At 42.2% G+C, this 10,553-nt stretch overlaps 1 protein-coding gene across 1 annotated transcript; it reads right to left on the bottom strand.

The window, feature by feature from the left end:
* Positions 1–6,569: 6,569 nt before the first annotated feature.
* DEFB121 (defensin beta 121) lies at positions 6,570–7,759 on the bottom strand. The gene is made up of 2 exons (XM_036244005.1): positions 7,702–7,759; positions 6,570–6,742 (listed from the first exon to the last, which is right to left on the bottom strand). The coding sequence occupies exons 1-2, from the start codon at positions 7,757–7,759 to the stop codon at positions 6,570–6,572; spliced, it is 231 nt and encodes a 76-aa protein (XP_036099898.1).
* Positions 7,760–10,553: the final 2,794 nt, after the last annotated feature.

Here is a 10,553-nt window from a genome sequence, read left to right as displayed (position 1 = left end):
TCCTCTTTGTTGAAGTTCTCACTGAGTTCATTGAAAATCCTTATAACCAGTGTTTTGAACTCTGCACCTGGTATATTGCTTACCTCCATTTTATTTAGTTCTTTTTCTGAAGTTTTGTTCTGTTCTTTCATTTGGGACATGTTTCTTTGTCTTCTCATTTTGGCTGCCTCCCTGTGTTTTTTTTCTATGTATGGGGTAGAACTATTACATCCCCTGTTCTTGGTAAAATAGCCTTATGTTTTAGGTATCCTGTTGGGCCTAGTGGCACAATCTCCCTGGGTCACCTGAGCCAGGTGCTCCAGGAGTGTCCCTTGTGCGGGTTGTGTGTGCCCACCTGTTGTAGTTAAGCTTTGATTGCTGTTGGCACATCATTAAGAGCAATTGACCCTCAGGCTAACTGGTTGTGAGAACTGGCCATGACTACAGTGGAAGAGCTGTTTTGTAGAGGCTGACCCTATTGAGTGGGATTTGCTTTAGCTAGGCTCTGGTGTTTGCTGAGTCTGTCCTTTGAGTGTATAGTTTGTAGAGGTGGCTGGGTGGTGCTCTGGAGTGATCTGAAGCTGGCCACAGGGTATGTTGGTTCTGAGGTACCTTGGGAGGTGCAGGCCAAGGTCACCTGCTGCCTCTGTCCTGCCCGGGGTCACCTGGTATGAGCTACCAAGTGATCTGCAGATGGTTACCTCTTGTGCTGGGCTTGGAGGTGCCCAGGAGAGGCTAAGCTGCAAACTGAGGGTGGCTGCCACTAATGCTGGACTTGGGGCTGCTTAGGAAGAGGTACAGGGCATGCTGAGGTCAGATGCTCTTTGTTTGGGGTTTGTGAACCTTTGAGAAATTTTAGGAAATTCTACAGCATGAGCCAACACAGGCCATTTCTATGGAAAAGCCACAGGAAGGTATTTGGGGAGTACACCGGTTACTTTTATTTTATCTTATTTACTCTTCCCTCTAACCTGAGAAGTTTATAATATGACAAGAAGGTAAAAGAAATGAAAAGCATTATATCACAGATTCTTACAGTCTTCTTTAACTTCAATGCATTCACATCATCTCTTTCTTTCCCAGTAAAGTGAGGACCTGTGGTTCTCTGTTTCAAGCCAAACATATAGCTCATTAAGTCAAACAATTGCTCAATTAATATTGGTTGAATAACCAATTTTTGCCAAATTCCATTCTGAGAAACAGAAGATAAATCAGCTGTGGTCTCTGTCATCATGGACACTACAGTCTATCATAAAAATAGACATTGAACAAATGTAAGTACAGGTATGGTGGGTGCTGCAAAGAAGAAGTGCAGGATGCAATTGGCAGGGTCAGGACTAGAGTGAGGCGAAGGAGGTGCCATGGTGCAACATTAAAAGAGGCACTTGCATGACCATAAGAGTGAGTGCCTCTTTAGATGTTGTATCATGGACACCACCCTCTCCTCACCCTAGTCCTGTCCCTGGCAGTCAGAAAGACCAAAGTAGAAGGAAAAACACTCCAGGTGAAGTGAGAGGTTTCAAGATAATATTTGCTGGTAATGGTCATTTGATGCATCGTTGGACACTCGGCATCTGAACTCCTTTCCATCTGGGAGTAAGTCTCCATTCTTTGTGTCTTGATAGAAAGGAGGACTGACCTCCCACTACAGGAAGCACTAAAGACAAATATTCATCTGTGCTATCTTGGAAGTTATCAGGCAGGCACATGACCCAGGCTTAGCCAACTGGATGCTCTAACAAAGGACTCTGAATTTTAAAAGACTAAGTCAATACCACAGGAAAGATGAAAAAAATATTCACATGGTGTCAGCAATAATAGCAAGAGTTCAAGTGTAATGTTGTTGTCCAGTGCCAGGATGGCCATACTGCTGGTGGGATCTTGGTAGGTTATTCTTGCTACCCACTCTCCCTTGGTTCTTCCAAGCCCAATTGTCTAGACTCCCAGTTAGTTCTATGAGCTATATGTTATCTTTCTAAGAAATTTCCTTTCTACCTTTTTTGTCTCTGATGAACTTTGACCATCACATTCAATAATAAATATAAAGTGTTTCACCACCACTGAGGGAATGTTGCTCAATTCAATGAAGACTCCTTGTAAGAGTGGATGCCAGAATGTCAGACATTCTGGCTTGGCAGGGAGATAAAAATATCAATAGCAAAACTCCAGGTAAAAGGCCTGGAGTATGAGGAAATAGGAGGGAGGATGCTAACGAGGAACTGAGCTGAGAGAGCAGCCCTGAAAACAGTGAAGAAAAGTGGGATTTGTGTAAAGCCAGTGCAGAGAAAGAATCAAGGGGCCTGGATGGCGGGTTTGATTTAAGAACCGAGGAGGAAAGCTTCATAGAGTCTTATATCTCAGACAATAGTAAAGCAGGAGCATTTTGGAAGAGAGACCCACTTGAGTGGGAAAGTAACATTCGTGGACTTTAAATATCCATAGAGTTAGCAAGTCTGATTTGCATTCTTACTATGTTCCAGGCACCAAGAATAGAATGGTGAGCAAAACTGACAAGGACCTTACTGTCATGAAATTCAAATTCTCCTGGGCAGATAGAAAACAAATAAGTAAATGAACAAAATAATTATTGATTTTTGAAAGGTGCTAAGAAAAACATTGGCAAAGTGATATAAAGGACCTTTTTAGATGTGATAATCAAGGATGACATTTAAATTAAGGCCTGGAAGATGGGACAAAACAACCATACAGATACCAGAGAAAGAGCCCTCATAGGCAGAAGGAATGGCCTATAGCAAAGCCGGAAAGCAGGAAAGAGGTTTTTGACATGAAGGAACAGAAAGGAGGCTGGAGAGACCTGAGTGTAAGGAGGAACGAAAGCCAGAGGTAAGCAAGGCCACAGGGGTAAGCAATGCCAAGCCAGGCAGGCCTCACAGGCCAGCATAGGAACTTAGACTTTATTCTTGGTGAAACAGGAAGCCATTATGTGACGTTAAACAGAACAGCAACAGGATATAATTTAATGTTTGGCTTCTGTGTGGAAAATTAATTAGAGGATTAAATGAGAAACCAGTTAGGAGACTATTGTAGGGATTCAGATTAAGATGACAGTGGTTTCAACAGATGGAAAGAGATGGTTGGTCTTGAGATGTATTTTGAGATCAGAGCCCCAGGACATGCTGACAAATCGAATGGAGTGAGGCAAAGTAAGGAACCAAAGATGACTTCTAGGTTTGGAGCAACTGGGCTCATGTTGTTACTGTTTTCTGAAGAAGGAGATAATAGGATAGAACAAGGCATGGGGAAGTGAGGTCTCCACCAGAAGTTTCCATCTGGATACATTAGGCTTCCAAATGGAGATGTCACTTAAGAAGGTGGATATGTCAGTCTAGAGGTTTGAGAAAGTCTGGGGTTAGAGATATGAATTTGGAAGTGATCAGGATAAAAGTGTTCAAAGCACCTAGTAAAAAATAAATAAAATAAAGAGAAAAGAGACTAGAAACAAACCCTGGTGCTTGGGAAGGGAAGGAAGAGCCTGGATAGAAGATGGGAAGGGGCCCTGGCCGGTTTGGCTCAGCGGTCGGAACATCGGCCCACGGACCAGAGAGTCCCGGGTTGGGTTCCCGCTAAGGGCACATACCTCTGTTGCAGTTTGTCCCTGGCCCCGGTTAGGGTCGTGTGGGTGGCAACCACTTGATGTGTCTCTCTCACATCGATGTTTCTCTCTCTGTCTTACTCCCTCTCTCCCTTCCACTCTATCTGAAGATAAATGCAAAAAAAAAAAAAAAAAAACTAAATGGGAAATGAGAAAATGGGGAAAGTGAAGCCAGACAACATTTCGGGAAATTTTCTTCGAAGAATTAACAAGAAAGGAGGCATTGTCCAGAGAAGGATATTTTGTTTTGAGATTGGAGATACTAGAGCATCTTTGTATAATAATATAATAAGAAGGGAGAATGAAGAGAATACTTGAAGATGAAGTCCTTGAGTAGGGGGAGGAGGGAGATGTGGACAAGTGGAGGGGTTGGATTCTCTGGAGCAGCCTCCATTCTTCCAATGTAAACAAAAGGAAGTTGTAGAACCAGATGCAAGAGTAAGCAGACTTAGTAAAGAGAAGATGGAGTTGGTTCTGATGGTTTCTATTTTCTTGAAATATGAGGCAAGGAGTGATATTTTATTTTTTTATCCTCACCCGAGGATATATTTTATTGATTTGAGACAGAGAGAGAGACATTAATCAGTTTCCCCCTACATACAACCCAACAGGGGATCAAACCCATAACCCAGGTATGTACACTGACCAGGACTCAAACCCGCAACTTTTTGGTGTACAGGGCGATGCCCCAACCAACTCAGCCATACAGTCAGGACAAGGGGTAATGTTTTAGAGAGAGGAAGTGATAGAAGGTTAATGAGACAGGAAACAAATGCATTAGTCATTTCAGAGAGTGAGAAACCAAACTTCTAAGAAGAATATAGGAGATTAGCTGGGCAGTGTTAAATGCTGTTTGAGGTTTGAGGCCCTGAATTTCCAGTGAAATCAGTGAGGCCAGTTAGATAATTTTCTCCAAGAATAATCAGCTGCTAAAGTGTGCAAATGGAAAAGGCAAGCATGTGGTTACATTCACCAGGTTGGGAATTTGACAGGTGGATACCAGGCAGTATGGAACATGGGAGCTGAGAATGTCTGCAAGGGAACTCTTATGGGGCTAGATCATGATGTCCAGGCTGAGTCAAGAGGGAAGTGAAATCAGGAGGTTGAGATAATTAGTAAAAAAGTAGTGGGCTCAAGGGCTTCATTTCAATTTGAAGAATAATTAACTCTGGGGAGTAAGAGTTGGAGCAAAGTAGGAAGGAGCATCTTAATTTTTTTTTTTTTACACAGTCTAAATGGAGAAAATTAGGGAGTGAGGTCAATGTAGATCCAACTCACACTTATCAGGAACTGAATATGTGCTAGACTCTGTACTGGGCACTTTCCTGTCTGTTCTTTCATTTAATTGTCATGAAAACTCTGTGCCTTGGGTAAGGTACATCCTCATTTTAGAGATGAGAAAATAAAGCAGAAAGGATTAAATGGCTTGTCTATGGTCATGCAGCTGATAAGTAATCAAGTGAGGATTTGAACCCAGATCTTCTGATTCTGAATCCAATGCTCTTCCTTTGATAGCTTCAGTGACACTTAGACACCTGCAGCTGGAGGTTTTCATAAAAAATGTATGCTAGGGCCCTAACCAGATAGCTCAGCTGGTTAGAGCATCATCCCAACAAACCAAGATTGTGGGTTTGATCCCCGGTCAGGGCACATGCTAGAATCAACCAATGAATGTATAAATAAGTGGAAAAACAAATCAATGTTTCTTGCTTTCCCTTCCTCTCTCTCTAAAAATCAGTGGTCCCTCACCACTTCATGCTTCGACTTTCGTGGCTTCACTCTATCGTGATTTTTTCGAATACTATATTATATATACTATATATAAATAAAGAATTCTACTTCATGGATATTCATTTATTGCGGTAGAGTGTGGAACTGATTAACCGCGAAAAATGAAGGCCAACTGTAATTTTTTTTCTAATAAAAAAAAAAGTGCTGGGAATGACTAAGTCAAGCCACTAGGCTGAGGCAAGTTTCAGTGTTTTTATATAAAGGGACTGGATAGTAGGCAGGTGACTGTGAACAGAACTTTCCAACTCAGGGTAAAAAATCAAGTTCTTTTTTATTAATCAGATAAGTAGCAAGGGTTGGAAATACTTGGGTCCAAGACCCAAATTAGGGGGCTGGTGATGGTAAACTCCAGTTGTCCCAATTCAGGATCCATCCTGGAAAAGGACTAGCCAACTGTTCAATGTCATGTGGCCCAACTAGGGGGGTGGTGGGATGGAGCAGGAATCCACATAGGGTCTGACACCAGTTCTCTCCAAGAACATTTATGAGACACCATCCTGGAGTCCCTAACAGAATAGAACTGCAAGTATTACCAGGGGAGAGTTGCAGCCTTTGATGTTAAAGTATAGAAAGAGACGCAACAGGCTAAGAATGAATTTTTTTGTTCATCACACATTCTTGCTTGCCTCTTTGACTTAGCCTAAAATACCCAGATATTGAGCCTTATCACCTGCTTCAGCCGTATAGCTCTAGATTCTAAAACTACATTGTCCAATAAAATAATCACTAGCTACATTTAGCTATATAAAGTTAACTATAGATTAAATTCAATTAAAAATTTAGTTCCCCAGTCATACTAGCCACACTTCAAGAGCTCTACAACCACTTGTGGCTAGCAGTTACCATATAGGACAACAGAGATGTGGAACAATTCCATTGTTGCAGAAAGTTCTATTGTGCTGGTCTAGAAAACAAGAATCAAATGGATAGAATGGACATTCCTTATTTATATCACCTGGGATCGGCCATGAGGGCCATTAAACTAAGAGCTATGTGCAAGACTGAGATTATTACCACCCACTGGTTCATCCTGTTCTTCTTAATACCCCCACACACCTTCCTTCCTTCCTTCCTACTTATTTCTAAGTACAACCCGGTGGAACTGCCAAACACAAAGAAGGTACAGCCAAGAATGATTTAATAGAACTGTGGGGTCCAGTGATAGGCTCATGTTGGATAAGAGCTGTCAGACTGCAGAAGGTGTTTCCAGGCTTCGAGCTACATTTGAGTATTTAGTCTTGACAGGTAAGAACTTCGGATTCACACAGCATTGAGCTTCAGTATTGCATAATATGTAGAATGCTTCATTCTTTTCACAAAAGATTCTGCAAATTCCCAACTTACCCCAACACTTCATGACTAAAATTAAAAGGGAAAGAGGGGGCAAGTTTAGTCTTGAAATAAAGCAGAGAACTGGGGAAGGGGGAGGCCAAAGTAGAGAACACAGTGGTTAGGGAAATAAGGAGATATGTGGGGAAGAAGCCCTCACAAGGCATCCTTCAGGTGAGACTATAGGTCACTATCCTTTCTTTTCCCACTTGCGTTTCCAGTCACAACCTCAAAGGCCTCCCCACTCAGTGGCCTGGAGCCTACTAGGCAGCTTCCCATGGCTGCTCCCTTTGTGAAGGCAAGGGGTGCCCCTCTCTCCAGGGTTTCATCTCCCTCATATTATAATGTGCCCAGGTGCCCAATGTCATTTAGCTACCTTTCCCTTTGTCCTTCGGTACCTTTCTGACCATGTCAATGAAAAGGGACAGGAATCTGAAATATACCCATCTGGACATCTGCAAGTCACACCTCCTTCTCCCAATATCCTGGGACTTTTTGCTGGTCTTAACTAGCCAAGATAATTAGGAATAATTGTTCTTGGGAACCTACTACCTAAAGAAGCCCAGGTAAAATGAGGCCACATAAGACAGTGGAATCATAATCCTCAAATTAATCAGAAACCCACAAACCATTTCCATGGAGGCAATGAGAGATCAAAATTCAAATCCCCCAATGAATGTCTCGAAAAAGCTCCCATTTTCTCTATACTCCATGCTCAAGTCTCTGTCCTCCTTGTACCCTGCCCCCAAAGTCATGTTTGACTTCTTCTAAACAAACTAAAGACAGCAGTTCAGTGTGGTCAAGTAATGGCACTACGAGATCAGTTGGTACCAGAGAACTGAAATGTCTCCTTAGCTAGAGGGATCATCCAACAGCCTCTGTGGAGCCTGCCAGACCTTTCTCCCAGGCCAAGCTATTAGAGCCCCAGCATTTCCTGAATAGGCATTAGGTTCCCTAACCCACTACCCCTTGGGAGAGATTCAGGTTACCTTTGGTGACCTGGGCCAGTGGCAGGGTAACAGTCAAAACCAGAAGAATGAGCTTCATGAATGATGGGAGAAGATAGGAAGCTTCTAAGCTGGCAAGTCAAGCACAGGTCTCTACCCTGGGAAGTCCAGACTGGTATTTATTGCCCCAAGGAGCATGGTAGAGCCATAATCTGTGAACCAGAAAGGGAACAATCATTTAAATTAGATGAGCGGGCAAGTAATCAACCACACTGCTTTAATGGTTAATATCAAGATACCTCAACTTCTTCACTTCCTGAGGAGGCTTGGCGGGGGAGTGGGTGGAGCAACAAAGAGAAGACACAGCCTTACCGTTGAAGTGTTCTATAATACAACTAGAGAACCAAGAAGAGAGGAAATGATTTTACTATTAATTCATGTCTGGTGAATGGGGGGGAAGAGAGAGAGAAAGAGAGGTGACACTTCTCTGTTCCTTGGGTTCTTTCCAGCAAGGACATCCTAGGATGCCCTAAATGTTGGTGGTTCATTCTAAGAACACTAAAGGGAGGAAGCCGAGAAAAATACTTTGATAGCTCCATGGCCGTCACCACTGGAAACTAAAATGTCAGCATTTTTGGACTTGGATGAGCAGGAAGACACAGACCTCGCTTTTCACAATCCATGTTTATTAAGAACAAGTAGCATCTTCCTAGATGGCAAAGGAAAACCATTTTACTACTATTGTGACATTTTTATAAATTTATTTATGTTTTATTAATTAATTTTTGTTACAGATGTTTCTCCTTTTCCCCCCACTGATTCCCCCTCCCCCTTCCTCCCTGTCCCTTCCCCAGTTTGTTGTCCATGTCCACTGTTCATGCATACATGCATATAAGTTCTGTGGTTTATCTCTCCCCCCCACCCCCTCTTCTGGGGATTGTCAGTCTGTACCCCACTTCCATGTCTCTGTGACTACCCCATTCCTCAGACTGTTATGTTCATCATATTCCACAAATACGTGAGATCGTATGATACTTGTCTTTCTCTGCTTGGCTTGTTTCACTTAGGATGATACTTTCCAAGTCCCTCCATGTAGTCTCCAAGGATAAGAGATCTTTCTTTCTTACAGCTGCATAGTACTCCATTGTGTATATGTACCACTGATTTTTTATCCATTTGTCTACTGATGGACACTTGAGCTGTTTCCAGATCTTAGCTATTGTAAATAGTGCTGCTACAGATATGGGGGTACATATATTCTTTCTGATTGGTGTTTCAGGCTTCTTAGGGTATATTCCTAAAAGTGGCATCACTGGGTCAAATGGAAGTTCAATTTTTAATTTTTTGAGGTAACACCATATTGTTTTCCGTAGTGGCTGCAGCAGTCTGCATTCCCACCAGCAGTGTACTAGAGTCCCCTTTTCTCCGCACCCTCGCCAACACTTGTTGTTTGATGATTTGTTGATGGCGGCCATTCTGACAAGTGTGAGGTGATACCTCATTGTTGTTTTAATTTGCATCTCTCTGATGACTAGTGATGATGAGCATTTCTTCATATGTCTCTTAGCCATTTGTATGTCCTGTTTGGAGAGGTGTCTATTTAGTTCCTCTGCCCATTTTTTAATTGGGTTCTTGTCTTCCTTTTGTGGAGTTGTATGAGCACTCTATATATATTGAAAATTAACCCCTTATCTGATATACCATTGGCAATTATGCTCTCCCATACAGTGGGTAGCCTTTCTGTTTTGATGATTGTATCTTTTGCTGTGCAGAAGCTTTTGAGTTTGATGTAGTCCCATGTGTTCATTTTCTCCTTCGTTTCTATTGCCTTAGGTGATATATCAGTAAAAATTCTGCTGCATATGATGTCTGAAATGAGCATTTCTTCATATGTCTCTTAGCCATTTGTATGTCCTGTTTGGAGAGGTGTCTATTTAGTTCCTCTGCCCATTTTTTAATTGGGTTCGTCTTCCTTTTGTGGAGTTGTATGAGCACTCTATATATATTGAAAATTAACCCCTTATCTGATATACCATTGGCAATTATGCTCTCCAATACAGTGGGTAGCCTTTCCGTTTTGATGATTGTATCTTTTGCTGTGCAGAAGCTTTTGAGTTTGATGTAGTCCCATGTGTTCATTTTCTCCTTCGTTTCTATTGCCTTAGGTGATATATCAGTAAAAATTCTGCTGCATATGATGTCTGAAATTTTGTTGCCTACAATTGCTGATAAAAACGCTCAGCAATGTGGAAATAGAGGGATCATATCTAGACATAATAGAGGCTATATATGAAAGACCTACAGCCAACATCATACTCAATGGGCAAAAACTAAAAGCATTTCCCTTAAGAACAGGAACAAGACAGGGATGCCCACTTTAGGATTTTTATGGATTCATGAGTCACATTTAAGTCTTTTATCCATTTTGAGTTTATTCTTGTGTAGGATGTAAGCTGATGGTCTAGTTTCATTTTTCTGCATGTAGCTGTCCAATTTTCCCAGCACTATTTATTTATTTATTTATTTAATCCTCACCCGAGGACATTTTTGCATTTTTTGTTCAGACAGAGCGGGAGGGAGAGAGAGGAAGAGAGAGAGAGAGAAACATCGATGTGAAGGGACACATCGAGTGGTTGCCACCCACACGACCAACCAGGGCCGGGGACAAACTGCAACCGAGGTATGTGCCCTTAGCAGGAACCGAACTCGGGTCTCTCTGTACCGCAGGCCGACGCTCCAACCGCTGAGCCAAACTGGCCAGGGCTAGCACCATTTATTAAAGAAGCTGTCCTTACTCCACTGTATGCTCTTGCCACCTTTGTCAAATATTAATTGAGCATATTGCCTTGCCCATTTATGGGTTCTCTGTTCTGTTCCACTGGTCTATATGCCTG

The sequence above is a fragment of the Molossus molossus genome, unplaced genomic scaffold, assembly GCF_014108415.1.
Source record: "Molossus molossus isolate mMolMol1 unplaced genomic scaffold, mMolMol1.p scaffold_m16_p_6, whole genome shotgun sequence".
NCBI lineage: Eukaryota > Metazoa > Chordata > Mammalia > Chiroptera > Molossidae > Molossus > Molossus molossus.
The sequence above is the reverse complement of the archived record's forward strand: the minus strand, read 5'-3'. Positions and strand labels throughout refer to the sequence as shown.

What these genes read in the sequence shown, in the direction of transcription:
- DEFB121 (XM_036244005.1), bottom strand. Translation starts at nt 7,759, where the DNA reads ATGAAGCTCATTCTTCTGGTTTTGACTGTTACCCTGCCACTGGCCCAG. An exon ending in ACTGGCCCAGGTCACCAAAG is followed by an intron (nt 6,743 to 7,701) that starts GTAACCTGAATC and finishes TTTTAATTTTAG; the next exon opens with TCATGAAGTGTTGGGGTAAG.